This window comes from Schistocerca gregaria, chromosome 1, assembly GCF_023897955.1.
Source record: "Schistocerca gregaria isolate iqSchGreg1 chromosome 1, iqSchGreg1.2, whole genome shotgun sequence".
NCBI classification, from domain to species: Eukaryota; Metazoa; Arthropoda; class Insecta; order Orthoptera; family Acrididae; genus Schistocerca; species Schistocerca gregaria.
In genome coordinates, this window is record NC_064920.1 from 628,676,926 (window position 1) to 628,704,202 (window position 27,277).

At 37.8% G+C, this 27,277-nt stretch overlaps 2 protein-coding genes across 3 annotated transcripts in view; one reads left to right on the forward strand and one right to left on the reverse strand.

Moving 5' to 3' along the window:
- The window catches only part of LOC126359790 (scaffold attachment factor B2-like), a 128,100-nt gene extending 124,026 nt beyond the window's left edge, over window positions 1–4,074 (reverse strand). Inside the window, exons 1-2 of one of the 2 annotated variants that reach the window (XM_050007657.1) lie at window positions 3,794–4,074; window positions 3,635–3,710 (exon numbers count right to left, since the gene is read on the reverse strand). In XM_050007657.1, the coding sequence (XP_049863614.1) occupies window positions 3,635–3,710; window positions 3,794–3,919 (202 nt within the window). In that variant the 5' untranslated portion in view covers window positions 3,920–4,074. The remainder of the gene's footprint in view (window positions 1–3,634; window positions 3,711–3,793) is intronic. The other variant, XM_050007658.1, reaches the window with a different exon arrangement.
- LOC126359850 (egl nine homolog 1) overlaps window positions 4,058–27,277 on the forward strand; it is a 61,665-nt gene continuing 38,445 nt past the window's right edge. Inside the window, exon 1 of the mRNA XM_050007661.1 lies at window positions 4,058–5,512. Within this exon, the coding sequence (XP_049863618.1) occupies window positions 4,640–5,512 (873 nt within the window). The 5' untranslated portion in view covers window positions 4,058–4,639. The remainder of the gene's footprint in view (window positions 5,513–27,277) is intronic.

Here is a 27,277-nt window from a genome sequence, read left to right on the forward strand (position 1 = left end):
GTGAAACAACATGCACTTTTCTCGTATGGCATACCGAAAGCTTTGGATCAAGACAGTCTGTCAAGTAGCAGCAGTATCTCCTGATTTCCGAAAAGAATTTGACACAGTACAACACCTAAGCTTATTATCAAAAATACAATCATATGGGTTATCAAATGAAATTTGTGACTAGATTGAGGACTTTTTGGTAGGGAGAACATAACATGTTATCTTTGATGTAGAGTCATCATCAGAAGTAAAAGTAACATCAGGTATGCCCAAGGGAAGTGTGTTGGGACCTTTGCTCTTCATGTTTTATATTAATGACCTTGCCGGCAATATTAATAGTAACCTCAGACAATTTGGAGATGAAGCAATTATTTATGATGAAGTACTGTCTGAAACAAGCTGCAATATACAGTCAATATTGATAAGATTTCAAAATGGTGTCAAGACTGACAACTTGCTGTACAATGTGAATCTGTGAACATCACTAAATAAATATTAAAAAAAAGTGTCCTATGATTATATTACCAGTGATTCACAGTTGGAATCTACCAACTCTTACAAATACCTGTGTGTAACACTTTGTAGCAGTAAAAAATGTAATGATCACATAGACTCAATCATGTGTAAGGCAGGTAGTAGACTTCAGTTTATTGGTAGAATACAGGGGAAGTGTTATCAGACTACAAATCACTCATGCATCCGATTTTAGAATATTGCTCCAGTGTGTGGGACCCATAGCACATAGGACTATCAGGGGATATTGAGTGTATACAGAAAAGGGTGGCACGAATGGTCACATGCCTGTTCAGTGGGAGGGTGTCACAGAGATACTGAAGAAACTGAACTGGACGACTCTTGAAGATAGACATAAGCCATCCCAGGGAAGTCTATTAATGTTTCAAGAACCAGGTTTTAATGATGGCTCTAGGCATATACTGAAACATCCTATGTAGAACTCGTGTAGGGATCGTGAGACTTTCGAACAATCATTCTTCTCACACACTATAAATTAATGGAACATGAAGAAAACCTAATAACTTTTACAATGTGACACACCCTCTGCTACACACTTCACTGTGGATAGATCTAGAGAGAGGACAGAGGCTATAGAACAAAAAGTACAAGAACACGGCAGTGTCGGATCACAAATTCCTGGCTGGTTAATAAATTATCTGTCACTTCTTGAAGTAGTTCAGCTGTCACCAGGGGTATTTAAAAATCTAATTAGTAACATTCAGCACAAAAATTGTTAAATTACACAAAGTAGATGCTTGCAAGTGAGGAGTACCTTTCACGAAAATTATTCAAAGCTCACATTTAAGAATGTGCATAAGGGGTGTGAACTTTGAATCCCTATTTATGAAAATGGATAGAAATGAAATCTAGAGAAATAAATATGAAATTTCATACACCTCCACCCAAGGCATTGTCGAACTTACTCAAATTTCATTACACTCACAAAGGGTCAAGCTGAGACACTGAAAAGCAGTCCACTTGACACGGAATGACCTTACTACTTTATTTAGAACTGTTGACTACCAAACCTATCAAAATTAAGGTGCACCCACAGAACGTCTTTGTATTCAGCTTTGCACAAGCACATAAACTCCAACAATGCAACTATGCACATGCATCTGTGCCCGCATAATTTTCTGGAAATGGAGGCCGTACATAGAGCACCCTTACGAGTATGTTTGTGTTGAGGTGATGCTATAAGGCGATTTATATGCAATAATGTCTGTTACTGTAAAAGATGCATACGGAAGTTTATAGGTGATTACAGACACCGAAAAAGTTGTGTGAAACTTCACTTATCAAGATTAGATTAAAAATGCACGAGGTGTTGCTCTGAGCATCATGTATTAGATAAAAAGTATCCGATCATATTTCTGTACAGAATAAGACACCATAAGCCTCTAAGCAAGAAAACTGAGAAGTGCAATGAAAACATTTACGAAAAGTTTATATGAATGCTGAACAAATTTCATGCTATTGTGACTTAAAAGAACAATAACTGAGGAGCCTGACATCTAAACAAAAGAAATGATGGGTATGTGCAGCTCTACCAATAAAAATGCAGCACATCGATGATGCATAAAATACGAATCTGAAAACCACAACCTCTATTCTAGTGGATTCTGGCATTTATCATATTCCCAAATTTGTCGATTCTGAGGATGTTAATCATTCATGACTGAATGCAAATGATGCATTGGAAGTAAATTAACCTCTACATAATTGTCAGTTTCAGGAACTGATCACTTTTACTTTCAATTATTTACGTGTGTTTCGCTGATCCAGTATGCAACAGGGTTGCATGGATATGGAATGAATCTTAATTAGTGCAATATATGAGGAGAGTGCTTACAGATATTAATTTTAATATTCCATGGAAACAAAATATTCTAATAATCAAAAGCTCGGGGATTTCCCACAGTCAAAAGAGGTATAAAACAATCAAATAATAAATTACAGTTATTGCACATTACAACTTATAAATTTGACACAGTTGAAATGCTTTGTTTTGAATTGAGGGCCAAATAATTCAAACGAGTATGCAAGTCGATAATTAGCCAACTAAATTTAATTTTGGCCTTATCCCTACAATCTCCCAAGGAGAAAATCTAAAATTTTGTTGTGTCTTTCTTCTGCAGACTGCTTCACAATGAGGCAACATGTGGACATGAAACCACCCATGCATACATGCGTTCTTCCCACAAATTTTAAATTTTTAGGCAGGTCCTTTTATTCCCGTGTGCGCAATGAAAGAGGCATTGGGTAGACATACCTTTAATAAACTATTATCGTCCCCAATCTTAGTTTGCACTACACCAATATAAGCATTCAAATATAGGATTTACTATCTTGTTACACTATAGAATTCGAATAAAATATTTTGTTATTAGATGCAACCTGTTAGTAGTTACACTGTACACATAGTAGATCTGGATTAAAGTAAGTCTAATCAGATTTAGCTGAATACACAATATTCTAATATGAGCTGTGTAACATTTTTTTCCTTCCCAACAGCCATGGAAATTCGCAATATTTTAACACAAAATGTGGAACATCTTTAAATTCATTTGCTGCAATGAAGACCTGCCAATGGTTTCATGGAATGTTACGTTACATAGAGCAAGTGGTCAGCGCACCACTAACCCTTATCAGTCAGATTTCAAACCAGGAAAACAAAACAATTTTCCCCATGGTCCAAGAGTTTACCAAACCTGATGTGCCAAATTATTCTTGTTTCTGTACTCATTGAGTTTTTCTTGCAGTTTTATTCATTTATAAGTACAACTGAATTATGTATGCTGCAAATTTTGGTAACAAACAACTTTCTGACTACGATACTGATCTTACAGTTACCGTAACAGACCAAAATCTATGCCCGATTTCTGTCTGTCCCCACTATTTGGGGAAAAGAAGGGAGCGTGGTCGCCCACTATCGCGCCGATAACACGACCAGAACGTGATGCAATCGGACACGCCAAGTAAGCCAACTATTTAAAACTATAGGTGCAAATGTTCTGTTGCAAGTGCAAGAAGTCAAACCATCCTTGACTTTAATTTAGTAACATTTACTACCGACATGATCGCCATTTTACGCTGCACAGTATGGAAATTCAAGCATATATATACTTACTAGAAGTCTTCTTAGGCGTCTTCTTTTCTGACTCAAAGGTATATTCCTCTGGATCATGTCCTTCCTCTTTCAGGACCTTAAAATTTAAAAAAAGGAGCAAACTGAATTAGTGGAAGTTCACAACAAAATTTGAATCCAATGACGCCATACTTCACTCACCTTCTGCAATCTCTGAATCAGGACCGACTTCACGCCGGTCTTGTCCAACCCACGTTTTTCCAGTTCACAACGTAAATCTACTACACGCAGATCTACAAGCTTTCTTTTTTCACTATCAGTGGCCATTTCTTCTCAGCAAATACTTTTCACAGTATTATTATCCGCAGTTCCTGCGTCGATATCACTAAACACGAATCAACGACAGAGATAATTGCACATAGTTTCCCCTTGGGTGGATGGTACCAAAGATACGACACCATTTAGTTGACAACACTTAAACAACACTGGAACAAAGAATTCAAAATCGTGTACTCCCGGCTTCAACTAATTAATTTCTTAATGATAAATATTTAATACTCCATTGAACAGTGATGTATATATTTCACCCCATAGTCATATAGGATAAACAACGATTTGAAAATAATATTACACGTACCGTTTAAAGTGAAATTAATTTTAAATTGGAATCCTAACCCAAAATTAGGCAGGAGGAGCCTGTAGCGAAAAAATATAAATTTCTATACCCCGGCGAACTAGGACTTGTGATGTTTGGTGTGTCATCGCTGCTTATTGCATAGATCTTAGACACTGTGGAGAGTGATGTGATGTGAAAGTAGAAACTCGTTTCTTTGTAGAATATAGAGTATTTTTTTATTTTGTGCGACAAAAAATATTTTAGTGCTGTTTAAATATTTTATTGTGATTATTGTTTAATTCGTGTGCAGCTGGACATTTACCTAAGAACTTCCAGCTGAACATCTATCTGCGTAGTCCGAGCCTAAAAAAAGGGGAAAAAATGAAGGGAAGAGTCATGTCGGCGTAAATTTTGCGTGTTATAGTGAAGAAATGAGTACATCCACAAACTGCGAGCTTTGTGGGGCAAGTGATCGTGTTCTCCGATGCTCACGGTGCAGAAGTGTTTACTATTGCTCGAAGGATCATCAAACCAAGCACTGGAAAAAGCATAAGACATTTTGTCTTCAAAACAGCGCTGTCAATTCAGGAGCTGCGATACATCAAGGAATAATTTCATCGCCGAATGCAGAAATCCCTCGCAGTGGAATTGGAAACTGGGCACGGGAGAGTAGAGAAGATCATTCATTGGCAGGCTGGAACACAAGTCCTATTACGTACGAAGGTAGCTCGGAAACCGAAATTCTTAGTGCCAGAACTGAAATTTTAAGCCCTACATTCGATTTTGAAGACTCCTCTTCAAGTAATTCTGTGGATAACAGTTTAGCCAGTGTAACTAATATGCCAGTTCAAGACGCGGGGTATGCAGCTTCAACAAATACTAATGGATATAGGTCTTTTCCGGAAGTCAGTTTAACTGACGGTCCACCGTTTCTTCATAGAACAAATAGAGATCAACAGGGAATCCTCGAGGAGGTGTCGCGAAATGTTATAAGAGACATGGATGCTTACGGTGTGTGTGTTGTGGACAATTTTTTGGGAGAGGAGCTAGGAATGGCAGTCTTGTCAGAAGTTATTGGTATGTATAGTTCAGGAATGTTTAAGGATGGTCAGCTAGTTAGTAACAAAGGTAAAAATGACTTAAAAACTATTCGTGGAGACCAGATAACTTGGATTGATGGCAAAGAAAGCTCCTGCAAAAACATAGGAACTCTTATAAGTAAAGTTGATGCTGTTATAATGCTCGCAAATAAAATGAGCAATAACGGGAAGATGGGTCATTACGTTATCAACGGGAGAACAAAGGTAAGGATTAACTCTAATGCATATTCATATAATCCTAATTGTTTCCTGAAACATATAAAATTTCAAACCAAATACATAGACTGTTACCGGGAAAAATTGTAGATTTCTTCAAGTAGTTAATTTTTTTTCTTCGTCGTCTTCGCCTTTGCCCTTGAGAATCCATGCAAGTAATAATGGAATGAGTGTATTGACTCTTTCCAAATCCCTAAAGGCTCTCATGATGAGATTTAAGGATAGTTAAATGTGCGTGGGTGACAATTCAGTAGGGCCTACTACAAATTGTACTCAAAGTCCTTATTATATTGTTTGCCATGCATTCCCATGATATATAAATTGTACAAAAGTGTACCAACCATATTGGTGGTTAAGGAATATTTCTTACATATTGTCCTGTTTTTTCCCCCCTCCATGAACTGACAGTTGGAGCAAACTTTCACCTAGCCATATGTAAGGCCGTGTTTAAGACACTGAAATTCTTATTTGGGACAGTTGACCTCAAATTCCCAACAGTCCATCAGGTCAGCCAATTTTGGTTAATTTTTGGACCTTGATGTCCAAAATTTCTGTTTTTATTTGACTTTACTTTTGCAGTTAACAAATTGTGCATACCCTAATGGCTTTTGACCATGCCAATTTCTGGTTTCTGGGTTTCAAAATAAGAAAATTTAGCAAATTTTAAAAATGTTGAGTGTACTCATTGTCCTTAAAGTTCTTGAACTGTGCATTAATTTAATTAAGTACTCCATTACACTACAGTGAAATTGACTCTTGCAAAGAAATTGGTTTTTCAAAATCTCAAAAAAGCCTGTTTTTCTTTCTTGGGAAAATCTGTTTCTTATAATTTGCTTTGCCTTGACAAAATTTGGAGATGGAGAAAGGGTGGAGTGAAGGGAAAAATTGTGTAAATAGGGCCTACAACAGTGTACTACAAGTTTCTTACGGGAAATCCTATTGAGTGCGAGGTCACATGTTCAGTCTTTAGTAACGCTCATTGAAGGTGTTGTGTTAACAATTATGACAGAAAAACATTAGCTGACAGTGATTCACTGTGTGCATATGGAGAGCAACAGAAAATGAGTGTCTGGGGATGCAGAGATCAACCTTATGTGGGACATATGTGTTAAATTTCACAAAATGGACATTTTCAACATTCAAGAAGTCTTAAAAACAAACCATTAACTTGCACCACAAACACCAAATGGTAAAATGGCACCCCACAGTGATCACAAAGGTTTGTACTGTCAAGATCAAAGGGTAACTCCTTGGGAGTTATAAACCATGCAGGACGTTCAGTTGGATATCCACTCTTAATGAATGCATATAGAATGATATTGGTTTAACATGATGCTGAGAACACGTGGAATGTGATGGCATGCAATAAAATATGAAAAGTCTGTTGTGGAGCTTATTGTGAAACTGACTACCTTGTAAGGTGTAGCTGGAGATAATGTTTTATAGCCACAGAAAAAGCAGACATCCAGAGGGTGAATTCGTCCAATGATTCCAGGCAGTATGAACTGCAATGTCACACACCTTTTGTTTACTCTAAACAAGTATGATTTTTATACACAAACCAGGAATCGATCAAAGGACTGGATTGACCATGAATCGATCAAAAATTATTTTGAACAGCTATTGGACAGAAGCAGTGCTCATACCATAGTTGTAGTTCTCGTACACCCATTTTCCCACTCAGGCCACCTGTGATGTAAATATTCCCTTTTGCCCTTGCAAGATCACATAGAAGAGAGAGAATCGTAGGGGGCAGAGCATCTCCAGTTTCTTGCAGCACAGTAAATAACTTTCTAGCAAATTTACCATCCAGATTAGAAGTAAGTATAATTGAATGTGAATGCATTATTGCATTGATGTTAGTTGATCTTGATGTAACTCGCTCTTGCTACGTCTGATTTCCATGGTTACTTTCATCTACAGTTCCCCTTCAAATCCTGATTGCTGCAGCTGAAAAGAAATTCCTTACCAAACAATAGGATAAGTTTGTTTAACTCATCTACAAATTTTTTGCGCTGATTCCACAATGTGCTGTGCATAAAGTTGATGCTTTGTTTGAAATTTTGTCATCTTATGCCGTCCAGTTCTGTAGTACTGTTTGAAGTTATGCAACCACCCACAGCATGTCTTGAAATCACTGTAATCTATGTCACATGCAGTTTGATGTGTATAATGTAGTAGCTCCCTACCGTGTGTATCCTGTAAATAGTATCGAGCAACCTTTAAATGCATAAACACCAGTTTTTGAACAAGTACACCTTGTCTTTCCTTTAACATCTGTAGTTTTTCTCGTGCATTAAATAGTCTTATTGCTATGACTTACTTGAAATCTGTTCTTTTTTTTCCTGTGCTTCAGGTGATCTGCCATTCATGTAATTATGTTTAGTACTCTCTCCTCCTACAATGACTGTCCTTTACTACATTTCGCTGGATACTGGATTTGCCTCTTCCTGTTCGACAGTGTTGTCGCCTTACTCCTCGTGTACATCGTCCGCAGAGTCAGGTGTATACATCTCATATGTTCCACTGAACCATCTTTCAGAAACACTGGTACATTATCTGCCACTTCTTTCTCACTCTGTGAAATTCCTTGGGTTCCTTTCTGATGAAATGTCAATTTTGTCAACTTTTGTTGTAGATATAATGCGGTATTAACTTTATTTATCATTGCCATTGTTCTGCTTGTATCAGTACCACTAGCACTGTAACACTGTTGTGAGATACTTGTTGACTAAGCAGGTCAGCTACACTCTGTATTCTGATGCTGTGTTCACCATTGGACAGTTCCAGTCCCTTCCCCTGTTGTCATTAGCAGCTAACATTGTGGTTGCATGGTACGTGGGGAGCCTGTTGTGACTTCACACTCCTCAAGGGGTTCCTTGCCAATGGTCCGTATTGCAAGGAATGGTTATTGTAGCTTGTATTCTACTGTTTTTCATTTGGTAGTGTTCATAGGTATTATTGCATGTATTATGAGTGGAGAGATATTCTTAACATTGTTAATTCATTTAGGTACTTGCTGGTAACATAAAATAAGTAGTCACTGAAGCTGCTTTTGAAAATAATTGACCATAGCGTCCAGCGGCAAGGCAAACCATTTCTCTGGATAATTTAAGAGGCCCAAGGTCTCAAAACTTATGATTTTGCTAAAAACTACTCGTCAGTCTATAATGATAAAAGTTAGTCATATCACTAGGCTTCCAGCGAAGGCACACACAAAAAGATGTCAGTATGTACAATCACAAAATTGATTTCGATGTTGATGAAGAATGGCGCTGTTTTGCCACAATGTGTGGTAAAAGTGCATGCATTGGACTTCGGGTACTGTCAAGACTTACTCCTAAACAAAGTTTGAGAAGGCCAATTTAAATTATAATTTTGCAGTTCATTGTACACACACTAAAGGCATCTGCTAGTGGCTGCTGGACCACAGATATGTTGCTGTTCCCCTTGCACTAACTCCAGCCCGCACAGAAACTGACACCAGGCCTGTAAACTTGCACTTAGGACCTACACAAGTCTTCATCTCCTTCACTCAGTCTACCTGAAAAATTGTGTTGGCATCTTTCCATGATGATGAGTGAAGAGCTGAGCTCAGGATAATGACAGCACATTACCAACATGCACTACAGCTGATTGCACACAATTTTCTAGTAAAAGTAATATATTGTGATCATGTACTCTGATGTAGAAGGATGTTATACCTATCTCCTTTCATTATTAACTACTACTCAGTGTGTTGCAAGTAATAAAGAATGTTTTAGGTGCCTTATTAAGCAGACATATTTTACTAATCTTTGTAATTATGTATGACAGAGGAATACTAGAAAAGTGAAATGAAATTACTGCCCTTACTCAATAATGCAGAAGGCATCCAAGAGTCTTGTAGTACTACACTCTCATTCCAATATCTGAATTAAGCCATAGTTCTTGATGTATGCTAACCATATATATTCAGCAAAGCACTCAGAAATATGAGCTATCTCCATTTCTTCATATATGAATAAACAAATTATCGATGCTTCAAAAGCATATGAATTTTTTTCATTAGTCCGAGGTTACATATATATTACATTAATATTTGATCAATAGATCATGGATATGAAATTTCATAGCAGTGTGGAATGTGTCAGTTTAACGTAATTTCTCATTACACAAAAAGTATGTATATTACCTTTTTTATTACTTTATATTTGAAAATTCAACTGTTGTGTAGGAGTTGTCAATTATAAATTCTTTTAATTTGTTCTGAAATGTTGGTTGGCTGTCTGTCATACTTGACAAGATTTTTGTGGCAACATAATTGACTTCTCTCTGTGCCAAAGTCAGATTTAACCCAGAATAGTAAAGATCATCCTTTCTTCTAGTGTTGTAGCTATGCACTTGCTATTATTTTTGAATTGGGATGTTTATTAATAACAAATTTCTTAAGTGAATATACATATTGTGAAGGGACTGTGAATATTCAGACTTCCTTAAATAAATGTTTTCAAGGTGATCTTCGGTGGGCTCCAGCAAACATTCTTATTACATGCTTTTGTGCAATGAATACTTTTCTCTTAATGCTGAAGGGCCCCAAAATATGATGCCATATGAAAGCAGTAAATGAAAATAGGCATTAGACGAATTTACTGACATGTTTATCACCAAAATTTGCAATAACCCTAATAGCATAAGTGGCTAAAAGTAACCACTCCAGCAGTCATCAAAGTGTTTCTTCCAATTCAATTTCTCACCAATGTCCAAAATCTATATTTACCAATGGTTTTTTGCCATTTACTATACAGAATAGTATATACTATGTTTTTCAAAATTTAGTGAGTCTATTTGCAGAGAATCACTTAATAATTTTCTGTAAGACATTATTTACAGTTTCCTCAGCTAATTCTTGTTTGTTGGGTGTGATTATTATACTTGTACCATCAACAAAAAGAACTAGCTTTACACCTTCAAGATTATAGAGTGGCAAATCATTACTGTATATGAAGTACGATAAGGGACCCAAGACTGAAGCCAGCGGGACACCATTCTTGATACCTCCCCAGTTAGAGGTCTCTGCTGATTTTTGCAGACTATCTGTACTGTTAATTTCTGCCTTCTACATTCTTACAGTTCAGTATGAATTAAACCATTTGTGCACTATCTCTCTTATACCACAGTGCTTACGCTTATCTAGAAGAATTTCATAATTCACACTGTCAGAAGCCTCTGAGGGATCCCAAAATAATCGGATGGGTGATGATAGGTTATTCAGAGCATTTAATATTTGATCAGTGAAAGTATTTTCTGTTCAAAACCCTTTCTGAAAACCAAATTGACATTTTGTTAATACCATTTTTACAAATATGTGAAGCTACTCGTGAATAACTTAATTTTTCAAGCACACAGGTGGTGTACACAAAAATAAATGTCCATCATGATGAAGTACATTCATTTCGTTCATTTGATGTGGACTGACCGCATCATAACTTCAGTTTCTCCTTAATCACTGTAGGCATGTGGAAGGATGCTTCCTACCTCAGACTCCCTTTCTGAAAGCAATTGTAACCATCCTTCTCCTTATCTGGCATACTACTCTCAGGTGAATGATATGTGTAGCATTGAACTTGAGGTTCTATTAATGGACTGATTAGCATGAACAGTAGTGCACTTCTCATTCAGTTTAACATATGGAGGAGAGATTCAGAATTTAAATTAAGATACGTGCACAGTGCGATAATAAGTAATTATAACCTAAGGCTTTTACCTCATTTGAGGACCAAATACAAAAATATGTCACTATAAAATATGGGCTGGCTACCTCAATATTGCGTAGTGTTGCAATACAATTATATATCCTTAGAGAGCAGCCATTTGTTGATACAGCAGAGCTTTTGAAAATATTTTGTAAGTAATATCAATGGAAATATAGCATTCAGAATTGGGATTAAAATTTATGGTGAAAGGTAGAAAAATTAGATTTGCTGCCATTGACATTATCTATGAAAGGGGGGAAAGAATTAAAAGACCTGTTGAATGGCACAAACAGTATGCTGGCCACACAATATGAAATGGGAAAAAAAATATACAAAAATTTGGAGCAGTAGCAGAAATCGCTTTAGTGAAAAACTGAACGTCACAATTCAGGACCATGTAGTAGACAAAGTGAAAGAATTTTGCTGCTTTGGAAGAAAAATAATGCATGGATGAAGCAATTACACAAGGAGCAGCAATAGGAATCACTCCTTGTAAAAAATGTTAACAAATATTAAACATAGATTGTAATTTGAGAAATAAATTTCTGAAAATGTATGCCTGGGGCACAACATTGACTAGGAGGAGGAACAAAATGAGAATCATGTGTTAAGACACCAGGGAGTAATATGCATGGCATTAGAGGGGTTCTTCATAGGAAAAGACATCGATTGGAATAAATCTATACTACTATTAATGGGGAAATTTTATTTCGGAACATTCTGTTGTCTGCATCATATTTCATTTTTGAATTGATCATGTTGCTCATCCTCTGGAAACAGTTAGCCCTACAAACAATTGTATGTACAACATTGATTCCTTAGTATCCTTATGTATTACTCGGGTAGGGTCAACCGAAAGCTATCCTACCACATGTTCACTTTGACTCATGATGTAACTGTGTTGTTGTGTGATGCCATTGAGACATGTGCTTGTGAAATGAATTGCATTTGCAGAGGACACGTTGGAGTAAGGCACTCTAGTATGAGATATTTATAAATTATTTTTGAGTGATGTTATTGTGGCATTGGGCTTAGTGCTGCATATTACCTAGTGTTTTGGGAATTTTGTTTTTGCTGCATTGCCAATGAGTAGTTGTAATGTCATTATGCATTCCCTACTGATTTGTTTTCAGTTATGAGATTGTTAGTTGGTGTATTGTTAGAAAGGTTTTTTCTTCATTTTTCTTTTATTTTTTGTACGAAGTGTGGATCTTACAATGAAATTTACTAGTAGTTGGTTGGTTGCTACTAGGGGCGACAATATGGCACCAGCAGTTAATTCTTTCCAGTTCTATGGCAGAATGTGTGAAGTATCACCAGTGAACAGACTATTAAATTGACAAGTTCTTGTTTCTGAAATGCGAGTGTAGATGGGGTTTTAATTACGTTTCAGTAGTGGTTGTGTGTGTGTGTGTGTGTGTGTGTGTCTGCACATGTCCGCACATGAGAGTGTTGATTTGTTTCATAATTTTCTTTAAGACATGGGTATTGAAGTTTATGTTGGATAAAATCAAATCACGGAAAATCCAGGATGGAAAAACGTGAGTTACAGACAGCCAACATAATCCCTTTCAACACTTACACACTTGTTCCAGCGGGCTACAAGCTTTTTTATTTCAACTGCGAAGTATTCTATCTTTATGTTTGAACCAATGTCCCACAAACTTTTTCACGTCCTCATTGTCCTAGAACCTCTTCAGTCCACCAAGCAAAGGGGAATCTTTAGGTGCAAGATCAGGACTCAAAGAGGGATGAGGTAGTTCTTCCCAGCCCATTTTGCCGATGGTTTCACGGGTTAATTGAGCAATACATCTACATGACTACTCTGCAATTCACATTTAAGTGCTTGGCAGAGGGTTCATCGAACCACAATCATACTATCTCTCTACTATTCCACTCCCGAACAGCGAGCGGGAAAAACGAACACCTAAACCTTTCTGTTCGAGCTCTGATTTCTCTTATTTTATTTTGATGATCATTCCTTCCTATGTAGGTTGGGCTCAACAAAATATTTTCGCATTCGGAAGAGAAAGTTGGTGACTGAAATTTCGTAAAAAGCTCTCGCCGCGACGAAAAACGTCTATGCTGTAATGACTTCCATCCCAACTCGTGTATCATATCTGCCACACTCTCTCCCCTATAACGCAATAATACAAAACGAGCTGCCCTTCTTTGCACCCTCTCGATGTCCTCCGTCAATCCCACCTGGTAAGGATCCCACACCGCGCAGCAATATTCTAACAGAGGACGAACGAGTGTAGTGTAAGCTGTCTCTTTAGTGGACTTGTTGCATCTTCTAAGTGTCCTGCCAATGAAACGCAACCTTTGGCTCGCCTTCCCGACAATATTATCTATGTGGTCCTTCCAACTGAAGTTGTTTGTAATTTTAACACCCAGGTACTTAGTTGAATTGACAGCCTTGAGAATTGTACTATTTATCGAGTAATCGAATTCCAACGGATTTCTTTTGGAACTCATGTGGATCATCTCACACTTTTCGTTATTTAGCGTCAACTGCCACCTGACACACCATACAGCAATCTTTTCTAAATCGCTTTGCAGCTGATACTGGTCTTCGGATGACTTTACTAGACGGTAAATTACAGCATCATCTGCGAACAGTCTAAGAGAACTGCTCAGATTGTCACCCAGGTCATTTATATAGATCAGGAACAGTAGAGGTCCCAGGACGCTTCCCTGGGGAACACCTGATATCACTTCAGTTTTACTCGATGATTTGCCGTCTATTACTACGAACTGCGACCTTCCTGACAGGAAATCACGAATCCAGTCGCACAACTGAGACGATACCCCATAGGTCCGCAGCTTGATTAGAAGTCGCTTGTGAGGAACGGTGTCAAAAGCTTTCCGGAAATCTAGAAATACGGAATATGAGGACGTGTTTTGCAGTACTTCAGCTTGTTACAGATATTGTGTTGAACTGTACCAGTACTAACTTGAACCTTATCAACTATCATTTCCACAGTCATGTGGCGTTCGGCACAAATAATGTCATTAATTCAACTTTCAAGTGAGCGAGTTGAAACTGCAACTGGTCATCCAGAACGATCTTCGGGAGTCACTGAGTGGCAATTATTTTTGAACTGTTCTACCCACTTGTAAAAATTTGCACAGATCATACAAACTTCACCCTTAACTTTAGACATTCTACCATATATGTTCACTGGTTTCTCACCTTCAGCAAGTAAAAACGAATAACAGAATGTTGTTCAACTAATGTGGATTTTTCAAGCAAACACGCCATCTTGAGATGTATTTTTAAGGTTATAAACAAAACAATATTGATTCATCAGCTGATCAAAGCTCATCCCAGTGATGCCAACTTAAAGCCATAAAAGTACCAAACTTGCCCTACTAACAGTTTTTTCCTCAGACCAATTTGTCTCTTTAATTATTGGATGATACTAGTAGAAAAACTTGTATGTTCACACAAGCTCAACTCTCTCACTCTCATGATCACTATCTCTGGCCACTGAGTCCAGCTTCAGTGACCAGAGACAGTGCTTGTGTGTGCAAGTAGGTGGGTTGGTGCATGGGGGTGTTTTTTTTTTACTCAACATCTCCTCTATACGGTGAGAAGCAATCAGTCCTTTCCATAATATTGTTGAAATTTTTATTGGAGCAGTTTTTAATGATTCTGCAATTTGTGTTGATGGCTGACATTCATATTTAGTAGTTTATAGTTGTGGCCATTGTGGAGAGCGTATAAATTATTTAGGTTTTGTTAGTCTTTTATAATAGTTAGTTCTGCTGGTTGTGTGTTGTTGGCATTGAGAGATTTGTTTGAGGTACAAAGGTCAATTGAAATTTGTGGTGCCAGATTTTTGATTTGTGTGTGGGATCCTAGTATCACTGTCTTTGTTTGAGCAATACAGATTAAGCAAAATTTGTTGTAGCATATTTTTAAATTGTGTGTAAGTTCTTGAAATCGTGGGCTTTGTTTGAGCTGTACAGGTCAAGCAAAATTTGCAGAACTGATTGCATATGGATTATTGGTATTGCTGTCATCATTTGAGCTTTATAGGTAAAGTGAAATTTGCAGTACTGGGCTTTTCAGTTGTGTGTGGTTTCCTGGTATTACTGTCTTAATTTGAGTTAAAAGGTCAAGTGACATAAATACTACCAGTGGTGCTTTTTTTTTAGTTGGGTCGATTGTTGAGGATTTCATGTGCACCATTTTTGGGTTAATATTTGTTTTAGAATGGTGGTGTGATTGTTATTATTTTGTATTAATTTGTCCCTGCACAAAATCCTCTACTGCCCACAGTTGTCCCGTTAGGTTCATTCTGTTGCTGGAGTTTGATATTTCTCGTGTTGTTGATGTTTGTTCATGGATGTAATGTATGATCTAGTTGCTGTATTAAATACACTTGAAATAGGGGTGTCCACCATCTGGATGATATCATGGATCAAAGCTGACAGTCGGTATCCCAACTTTCATCAATCTCCTAAGTGAAAACTTTGTGAACAAGCAGTACATTTTTGTCCCTCCAAATAGGCTAGTGACGTAAACAAAACACTGAAAGAACTAACTTTCTCAACGCCGAGAACAGAATAGAATGGAAATAGAATAAACTTGAGAATCTTTATTGAAGTTGCCTTATTTTGTATACCTGCTTAATGGCTCTGTCGGTGTATGAACAGTTGTTCTTCTTTGAAGAGTTAAAATATCATTACACTATTGTGTATATTTGAAGCATTTCCAATTGTAAAAGTAATTGACATTAATTGCAAAAATCAGGTGGCACCAAAAAGTTTACAGTGGCACAACTGTTACGTACCAACATAGAGGGTACACAGTGTGTGCAGAAATTGCCATTACCGAAATCCAGAACATTTAATTACAGATTTATGATAATGTAAAGAAGAATAATGTTCCTCGTAGGTGTTTATAAATATTTCAGAGCATGCAATCGAGAAAGGTTTATTTCTAATTGTGATACACTGAAAAATAAGAGGCATAGATCATGAAGACAAGTCATTCATAAAAACTGCACGGTTGTACTTGATGGGAGTGTTACAGTAATGATAATATAGTAAAAGTATCATATTGTGCTACTGATATTTTTAGGTCTTTTAAATTACAGTTTCTGTGGAGACCTTCTAGAAGTGTAATTACCAGTACTGCATGTATTACACGCAAAGTAGGACATAGGACTCCTATCTTTCAGACCAGTAGGTTCCTTTGATTCCTTCTTCCTCTCTTTGTGTTGATCGTCGGTAAAGCAGATGCCAGACTGAGATTCATTGGAAGAATCTTAAGGAAATGCAATCCGACAACAAAGGAAGTAGGTTACAGTACGCTTGTTCGCCCAATGCTTGAATACTGCTCAGCAGTGTGGGATCCGCACCAGGTAGGGTTGATAGAAGAGATAGAGAAGATCCAACGGAGAGCAGCGCGCTTCGTTACAGGATCATTTAGTAATTCCGAAAGCGTTACGGAGATGATAGATAAACTCCAGTGGAAGACTCTGCAGGAGAGACGCTCAGTAGCTCGGTACGGGCTTTTGTTAAAGTTTCGAGAACATACCTTCACCGAAGAGTCAAGCAGTATATTGCTCCCTCCTACGTATATCTCGCGAAGAGACCATGAGGATAAAATCAGAGAGATTAGAGCCCACACAGAAGCATACCGACAATCCTTCTTTCCACGTACAATACGAGACTGGAATAGAAGGGAGAACCGATAGAGGTACTCAGGGTACCCTCCGCCACACACCGTCAGGTGGCTTGCGGAGTATGGATGTAGATGTAGATGTAGATGTACTGGATCATAGTTCCTCAAAAGTTGCTTACATAGATAGGGTATGCTACAAAAGTATTGACTTTAGTTTCTGGTATGTACTAAGCAGTGAGGTGGTACTGAAGGCATGCATTTGGGATTTTGGTTCTTGTTATAGACTGATTCGTATTGTAATAGGCTTGGATTAGGTTTTAGGCATGAATTAGCAAAACCAATGATTGTGATATAGAAACAGCTTGCACAGGGTTAAAGTAGTGGTTTAGAAAACAATTACTCATCAAATGTTTAATACATCTCACATATAGTTCTTTAACTGAGAAACAGGTGACATCAATTGTGGCAACATTGTAGTGGTGCACGACAGATATCAGATAACAGATGACGGTCTATAGTCAGTGATATAGTTCCCATTATGAATTTTTCTCTCTGCAGTGGAGCGTGTACTAATATGAAACTTCTTGGCAGATTAAGATGGTGTGTCAAATTATGGCTCGAACCTGGGACCTTTGCACTTTGTGGACAAATGCTCTACCATCTGAGCAACTCGAGCACGATTTACAACTCGATCTCACAGCAGAACAACTTCTGTGAAGTTTTGAGGGTACGCGATCAGGTAAGGGTGTAAATAAATCTGTGAGTTCGGGTTGTGAGTTGTGCTTCGGTAGCTCAATTGGTAGAGCACTTTCCCATGAAAGGCAAAGGTCTCTGGTTTGAGTCCTGGTCTGGCACACCATTTTAATCTGCCAGTCTGCCAGGAAGCTTCATATCAACTCACACTATGCCTCAGAGTGAAATATTAGGTCTGGAAAACTCCCCCCCCCCCCCCCCCCCCCCCCCCCCCAGGGCGTTGCTAAACCATGTCTTCGCCGTAGCCTCTCATCTAGGACTGCTAGTCTAGCAAGTTTCTTGGGGAGACCTTCCTTAAAGTATGAAGTTAGAAGATGAGGTACTGGCAGAAGTAAAGCTGTGAGGAAGGATCATGAGTAATGCTTGGATACCTCAGTTAGTAGAGCACTGGCCTGTGAAAGGTAATGATCCCACGTTAAGTCCTTTTCCGGCAACAGTTTGAATCTGCTAGAAAATTTCAGTGGTCTAGTTGTTTTAACTGAAAACAACTGGTCAGCTGTGTTCACTAGGTGAAGGGAAAGATACTTGAGGTGTGACAGTTTACTTAAGTTTGAACATTGTGTACATGGAGCCAGGACGGGGAAATTTTTCATTATGGTGTTATTGTCATGAAAACTATTTGCCAATGTTAAAAACTTACAAGTGGTGCCTTTTGAAACAGCAATGTATTGTATGACACAAGTGTGTGATATCATTATTTAATGTGAATGTTCTCAAAAGTTATGACGTGCAGTAATTATTGTTTACCTCAGTTTGTTACTTTTCCCCCATAAATGTGTTTGACCTCTTGAAGAAAATTGTCTTCATGAACACTTTTTTTCTGATGTGCTAATATCTCCTCCCCCCCCCCCCCCCCTACTCCATCCCTCATGATTAGCAAGGGCAGTTCAACTTCATCTGTTACTAGACTTTAATATATTTGGCAATCTTTAGTGCTATTCAATATTTGGTCCTTCAGTTTGGCTTTACCTTCCACGTGAATAATTAGTTAACACTATGACTCCTACCCCTGTGGCTGTCCTTGCTGTAGGACACCCTACACACTCTCCTGCAAGCAATTATACCAGGCCTATAATTGGTATACTAACCAACTGTAAAACAACACATCATGCATCAACTGTTCTGTAAACACTTTTTAGTCTTTTACATTGGCATGGATACCACTAAGTTATCAGTTTGGATGAGTAGACAGAGGGTGTATACTGGCAATACAGTTTCCTTTTGCAGAGCACACTCTCAGTGCCTGACTTATCACATGTGGTACCTGGATTTTTTTCCCCAGCCACAAGTTTCTCAGAACTCCACAGGTGGTACCTGGCCTGAATTTATGTTAATATCTGTGATCTCAGCATTTCTTCTAAGTAACTATTTCTTTCTTCAGTCCCTCTTAGTTTTCCACATATTTTACTTTCTGACCTGTCTATTTTTCACCCTCGATCGCTACCACGTACAGTGCACTTAGCTTTCCACTCTAACTCGTGCATGATGTTTTGTCAGTAATCTCTGTCTTGAACATTACCCTATCTTCCACCTTTAAGCTCTTAGGTTTTCAAGTCTTGGCAGTTGCCATCTCCAACAATCTGTTTTCCTTTTTCATCCTGTCTCGCCTGACCTGATGTTCTAGGTGACTTTTCTGAACTCCCTCAATTTCCTAAACCACACCAGTCCCTTTTCTTCGTGCTTCTCCCTTCCCCTTCAACCAGTCTGCTAGGAGGAGCCACTGGGTCTGAAAGCTTGCAAATTTCAATATATTTATATGCATGTTCTCCTGCCACCACTGGATGAGTAGATTTTTTATCTAATTACATTATATTTTAAATAATTAGTTAGTTATTTCCATGTTCCATGGGTCATAATTGTAACGTCTCGCTACAATATGGAAAAACTCAGTTTTACAATTATAATATTTCACTTTCTCATTGAAAAGTATAGCAACAAGCTGACAACTTGTGGCCTTCATAATTGGAAAATATATTATCACTTGGCAGTTTATTGCAGATGACTGTATAGCGAAACTTCAGGAAAGTAGGAACACCTTGTTTGTATGTATATTACACAGAGAAATAATCTTCTGTTTGTGCATTAGTTTGTAGAGCACTAGTATGCCAAATGCCCTCATAGAGCTTGAGGCAAGATTCTTCAGTTTTTGGGGTGATAATTGCAGAGCATCAGCCATAGTCGTAGCATCTTAACATATTGTATATCAATACTAGAACTGCAATAGTTTATGAATAAAAGCACAACTGATATGTTTTTGTCCTTGCATTTAATTCTCAGCTGTATATGTTTTTTGGGAGCATTGAGTTAGGTCTTTCATCACCACCTTGCATTTGTTGATGTAGCTGGTGGTGTTTTCTGAACACCAAATGTTGCGTGCACATTTCTGGTTCAATGATTATATAGTGACTCTTTATCTTACTCCGAACTTACACTCACACAGTCTTTGTGGAAAGAGAGACAATTCAGAAAAAGATTAATTGTAATGTCACAAGGAGCACAATAGATAATTTAATATGAAGTCTTGAAATCAGAGACAAAAAGAGTCATTTCCTTAAAGAAGCCAACAGAAGAAATTGTCAGGAAATGACTTAGAAGATGGAAACTTAGTGCTCTCAAACTGGAGTAGACACATTGTAAGAGCACGTAGATTTCATTTTGGGAAAGTCAGGCCACTGTGTAACTATGCCAAAACAATTGAATTGTCTCCACAAAAGTGCCAACCACAAAAAAAAAAAAACACTTTTCCATCCTGAATGAGCATGAAGTAAGACTACAGGAAGACTGACATTACATACAAGTGAATGACATTTTGAAATAATTACCAGCAGGCCAAAGTGTTAACTTAAGAATAAATGAACAGTTAACTATATGTTGTTTGTAGCTTTTTAACACAGAAAAGTTGTTTTCTCTATTGACATAGAAAGAGAGAATTTTGTTTCTATTACTATACAGTGTGTCCCGTAAGGAATGGTCAATATTCAGGGATAAATGTATATCTTATGACCTGTGAGCACTTTTTCATCTTTGCAGTTGTGAAATGCATCCCTTCTATTGAACAAGTGTATAGTCTCTTAAGGTATGTATTTCAGAGCCCAGGTGCACTAGACTCTTTTGCTTTCTTTCTATCCTCGATGCCGACGATTCCTTCTGGGACACCCTGTATTTCCTGAAAAGAATATATGTAGTTCATTTTGATTTTTTGTCTTAGTATGGGTTTAATTAATAAAATAAAGTACATATTGTGATGTCTGAATATTGACTAGCTGCTGTAAGCTTCAGTAAAGAAATGCTTTAATTACCATTTTGTGGAAAATTTGGCATGCATTCATTTAAAGCTTTCCTGGGTCCTGTATAGTGTGTACCTTACATTCACTTGTGTGTTGTGGTATTGATGTTCCCGCAGTTGAATGTGTTTGTTTTATTTAGGGAGATGACAAGGTGCTTGCTTGGTTAGGGTAACATTTATCTGTCATTCTATTTGAGATGAGGGTGTTCCTTGTAAAACAGTGTAAATTTCTTCTTTGTTCCACCTTCAAAATACAATTTGCCTCAACATTTTCCCCATCTTCAAAGATAATGTAAAACAAGCCAAGAAGGAAATTGGACACTCCTCTTTGAACAGGTGTTAATCAGGTAATTTTATCCACACCACAAAGTGTCAATAGAGAGTAAAGGTCATGTGTAGTGAAAATGTTGCACGCAATATTTAATCATGCCATCAGGTTAACAGATTTCATTTTATTGTCTCATTAACTCATTTTGAGACATTCTTTGGATAATTAAAGTGCATATTTGTGTAAGCATATTGTTATGCCTATATTTGCAATGAATCAGGCACATTAGGCTTCATGGTTATTTTTTGTTTTATTCTTTGTGGTGGCCATAATTGTACCATATTTATGCATTTACACAGTCCTTAAGTTTTAACTATTCTCACGATAAATTCTAATATGTACAAAATGAGACCAAAATGCTATTAATGCTACTGTGGTGTAAAGCAAAAAAAGCAGTTGGTAAGTGTGCACATTGTCGGTATCGACTTTAGGAACTTGATTCTGAGGGCTAAGAAGAAAACTTTACTGTAAATGGAAGTTGCACTTTGGCACCTCCTTACTAAGCGTGACGAAGACGGCGGCGAAACAATGTAATTTTCACACTTCATTATTGCGTAATGAAATATGATTACCGCGAATGCATCCATAGATATGCAGAATTTCACGGCAGTTTCCTTTGTGTGGAAACACAGCGGTAAAAGGAACGTCGAAGTAGATACTGGTGGCAAACTTCTGTACCGGGAAGCTTGATTACATGGGGACCGCACTGAAGCGGCAGAGCTCCACACAAACAAGCTACATACACGTTACGTCATAGTGACTGGTGGAGTGAGTCGTGTGTAAAGAGAGACCCAGTGCGTCTGTGCGCCGAGGCACGTAGGCTGTAGACGGGCGAGCAACCTATAGCCAGCCATATATCACCCCGTCCCGGCCCCACTTCATCTCACGACACGTCACGCAACACACGTCGCCATGAAAATAAATTGATAATTCGTATCCACAGTGCGGGCTGAACTACACGACGGTTTAGCTAGCCTATGGAGATGTCATTTTTAGGGTGTAAATGCTTGAACTAAAGGGGAAAATAAGGCAGCAGTTGCGCGCGTTCACACACACACACACACACACACACACACACACACAGTGCCAGTTGCTATCTGTCATACACATAGCTAGACATGAATTGATAGAACATAGGCGATGAAGCCGTGTTACTGGAATTTTCGTATTTATTTATTTATCAAGTATTAGATGCCGTCCAGTAAGGTTTGGGTGAAAAGCTCACTTATTTTCACGCACGTTTCTCGATTGCAGTTTTTGTCTAGTTGGTGGAGGGGAGAGTGGTGTTAGTACACCGTTTTGGTAGAAATACTGTGATCTCAACATTACTATTTACGTTAGTGGGACATAGGTTTCTATTGAGTTTTACTCATAAATCCCTTATCAAAACTGTAACTTTATCATTCTGATGTTTGGCCCACCTTTTTTTAAGTACCTTTGATGCCATTCAACCATCCAGAACACTCCATCCTACTACCTATTGTCTTTGAAAAATAACTTGTCTTCTTAAGTTGGACAAAGACCCATACACCTACGTGCCTTGCCTCAGCTACCACTGTTGACACAAAGATGTGTGTACATCTGACACAGTGAACTGTCGGATGATACTTCATGTGTTTACAAAAGCACAAACAAGCTACTGCTCTGCTCATTCTAAATTTCATCAATTAAAGCTAAACTTCCTGCATTAAAACTGTATCTGGGTACTATACATTGAACCAGAATGTTAATGCCATAGTTTTGCTGACTAGCCTATGTGACTCATAGATGTTGCAGCAGTTTCAGTCAGCTTATATACATACTTCACTCCTCATTCAGAAATGGTTAATGGTAGAATGATGAGAACAAGAGTACTTCCTGTAATGCTGCTGAATGGAAGTACTAAATTTGTATTTGAAAGGAACAGAAGACATACTTGAAGTTAAAAAAAGGACACTTTTAGCGGTTTTTTCGTAATGTTATTACAGAAAAATGTTGCAATACTAAAGCTCATATAAGCAAATGAAGCAGAGGTAAGCAAAAACACATATTAAATTAATTAGCTAAATAGACTGCACAAAAGAAACAATCTGTGACAGCCACCTGAGAAAAAATGGAGATTTTTAATAATTTAAGCTACTCCCAGCAAGATGGGTATGAAAGTATAGTAATGCCAGACTCCTGAAGAGTAAAGTGTTATCCAGCGAACAACAAATGATTAAGGATCGAACAAAAAATAGAAACTTTTGTTTATAATTAAAGTGTAATAGAACGGATATAAAAATAAAATATTGTTAGAGAAAAACAATTGAAGATAATGAGTACTTCATGTAATTTTGGTATACATTTGAACTATTAGATAGACAGATAGTATCCGAGCTGTGCAGTGTCTCCTCAGTAACATATTTGGCATTAAGTGTGTAAATTTTGTTGTGGGACTCCACAGGAAGAAGTGGAATTATACAGGGTGATTCAAAAAGAATACCACAACTTTAGGAATTTAAAACTCTGCAACGACAAAAGGCAGAGCTAAGCACTATCTGTCGGCGAATTAAGGGAGCTATAAAGTTTCATTTAGATGTACATTTGTTCGCTTGAGGCGCCGTTGACTAGGCGTCAGCGTCAGTTGATGCTAAGATGGCGATCACTCAACAGAAAGCTTTTTGTGTTATTGAGTACGGCAGAAGTGAATCGACGACAGTTGTTCAGCGTGCATTTCGAACGAAGTATGGATTTAAAACCTCCTGATAGGTGGTGTATTAAACGTTGGTATAAACAGTTTACAGAGAATGGGTGTTTGTGCAAAGGGAAAAGTTCTGGACGGCCGAGAACGAGTGATGAAAATGCAGCAATGTCTGCAGCTGATAAGATTAAAAGAATCGATTTCTGTGATTTTATCCTTGCTCAAATGGAAACAGATGAATCTTTCGTTTCAAAGATTGTGTTTAGTGATGAAGCAACTTTCCACAATAACGGGAAAGTCAACCGTTACAATGTCTGTATATGGGGCACTGAGAATCCGCGGGAAACAACTCAGTATGAACGGTACTCGGCTAAGGTGAACGTTTTCTGTGCCATTTCAGCCAATAAAGTTTTTGGTCCCTTTTTCTTCGAAGGTGCTACTGTAACTGGACTAGTATCTGGAGATGTTAGAGAATTGGCTGTTCCCTCAGCTCGATCAAGAAGCACAACAATTCATCTTTCAGCAGGATGGAGCGCCACCGCATTGGCACTTATCTGTCCGTAAATACCTGAACGTCAACTACCCGAGGCGATGGATCGGCCGCCAGGCAGCCCGTGACAGAGAACTTCATCACTGGCCTCCAAGAAGCCCTGATCTCACCCCCTGAGATTTTTTCTTATGGGGGTATATTAAGGATATGGTGTTTCAGCCACCTCTCCCACCATTGATGATTTGAAACGAGAAATAACAGCAGCTATCCAAACTGTTACGCCTGATATGCTACAGAGAGTGTGGAATGAGTTGGAGTATCGGGTTGATATTGCTCGAGTGTCTGGAGGGGGCCATATTGAACATCTCTGAACTTGTTTTTTGAGTGAAAAAAAACCTTTTTAAATACTCTTTGTAATGATGTGTAACAAAAGGTTATATTATGTTTCTTTCATTAAATACACATTTTTAAAGTTGTTGTATTCTTTTTGAATCACCCTGTATTATGATTAGCACACTGTTTTTCAGAATTTAATCATTGATCATAAGGGAGTATATCCATAAGAAGTGGTCCAGTGATCATTGCTTGACCAATTTTAATTTTTTTGTATGTGATTGCTATATGTTTGAGAAGTATAAAACCATTTTTTTAAAAATAATTATCTTTCATGTTTACTGAATAGCGGCCATTTTCATATGTAAGTGCGCAACTATGTTTGTTTAGACAAGTTAGAACATTGCACTTGACATGATTGCTTTTGGAAAAGTGTCATCTACAACGTTGTCTATTACACAAAATACCATAAATTAAAAGATAACCTCCAAAGTTTGGTATCCAAATTTTCAAAAATTCACATTTTAGGCCCAAAAATAACAAACAAGGAGTGATTTATGAGAGTATATTTTTTTCTTATAGTAAGGTATCATACACTACTAGCCTCATATAGAGCAAGAACACTTACAAATGTTTCCGTAATTTTTTATGAATTTTTGAAGTTTGATAATTTTCATTTTTGTAAAGTTCGGGTTTGGTTATCTCAGGTGGGACTGCATACAAAAATATGATTTTTGCACAGTTTGTACACCTATATGATAGCAACATACCGTAAAAATTTCAACATTGATACCTGACTGTGAACAAAGATATGAATTTTTGAAAGTGAGGAAATAATTCATATTACTCTACAACTGATCTTATGGCTGTTGCCTATTTAAATGGTTTGTTTCATTTTAATAAAATTTGTTAACATATATTTAGTTAACACTATCACCTAATATTCATTTAGTTTAGACAATAGGAGCTTTTGCTTTTGTTCTATGGTAATAAAAATGCCCATTTATATTTAGGTTTATTGTCAATAAAGTAGTACATTATTGCTTGGTGTGGCATTGTTGTAGTCAGTGTGTTGTGAAACCTCTGTTAGAGTGGATGTACATACTTCGAGAGTGTAGATTGTGTTATGTGCTTTGGTATGTGTATAATTTGTAATAAATTTTGAGAGATTATCTGGAATGCAATAACATGGATGAACAGTGCTCCGTTGGACAGATAGCAAGTGAAGTGTGTCACCCAAAAAAAAAAAAATGTCAATGACTTAAATGAAATTAGACAAACTTTGTTTAAATTTGGAGTAAGTTCTTCTGTAACATCAGTGTGTGAGTATCATGAGAAGAAATATATTCTGAAGTACAACCACATTTTTGGAAGAAAGTGCTGTGATTCACTTAAAGTTCATAAAAAGCCTATTACTAAAGGTTTGAGGGAAATAAAATTTCAACGTTTGTCCTTGTTATGTGAAACACCTTCTCAACTGAAACATAATGTGATTCCTGGAAATTCCCTGTGCCCAAATTGTTACTCTAAAATATTTGTTGTGAATCCAAAACCAGAATCGTGTAACATTGTTAAAGACATTTAAATTCCTAGTGAGGAAGCCGGTAGCATATTGGATTTTGCTAGTTCTAAGCTAGATATATCACCTGCTTCGAAAATAATAAAATTAAGCAGTAGAAAAAGAAAAGCAGCTATTGAAAATAAGGTACAACAAATGGCAAACAAAATTAGAAATGGAATCATGCTTTAATCCTTAACTACTATAGACCGTCTCTTAGACCGCTACTAATTTTTGTGTCGAGATATTTCTCATACCCCTGCAAAGCCAAATGAACTCTCCTGCTTACCTTCCTATTGGCTCTCAAGCTACACATGCCAGCATTGTTGCAGCTCTTTGTTTCGTAATTATTAGCCTTGAGAGGGCTCACAGACGTACCATAATGTTTGCATGCCATGTTTTTGTTGCATGCTACTGTTTCTCCATGCATCTACATCTACATTTATACTCCGCAAGCCACCCAACGATGTGTGGCGGAGGGCACTTTACGTGCCACTGTCATTACCTCCCTTTTCTGTTCCAGTCCCGTATGGTTCGCGGGAAGAACGACTGCCAGAAAGCCTCCGTGCGCGCTCGAATATCTCTAATTTTACATTCGTGATCTCCTCGGGAGGTGTAAGTAGGGGGAAGCAATATATTCGGTACCTCATCCAGAAACGCACCCTCTCAAAACCTGGCAGGCAGGCTACACCGCGATGCAGAGCACCTCTCTTGCAGAGTCTGCCACTTGGGTTTGCTAAACATCTCCGTAACGCTACCACGGTTACCAAATAGCCCTGTGACGAAACGCACCGCTCTTCTTTGGATCTTCTCTATCTCCTCCGTCAACCGGATCTGGTACGGATCCCACACTGATGAGCAATACTCAAGTATAGGTCGAACGAGTGTTTTGTAAGCCACCTCCTTTGTTGATGGACTACATTTTCTAAGGACTCTCCTAATGAATCTGAACCTGGTACCCGCCTTACCA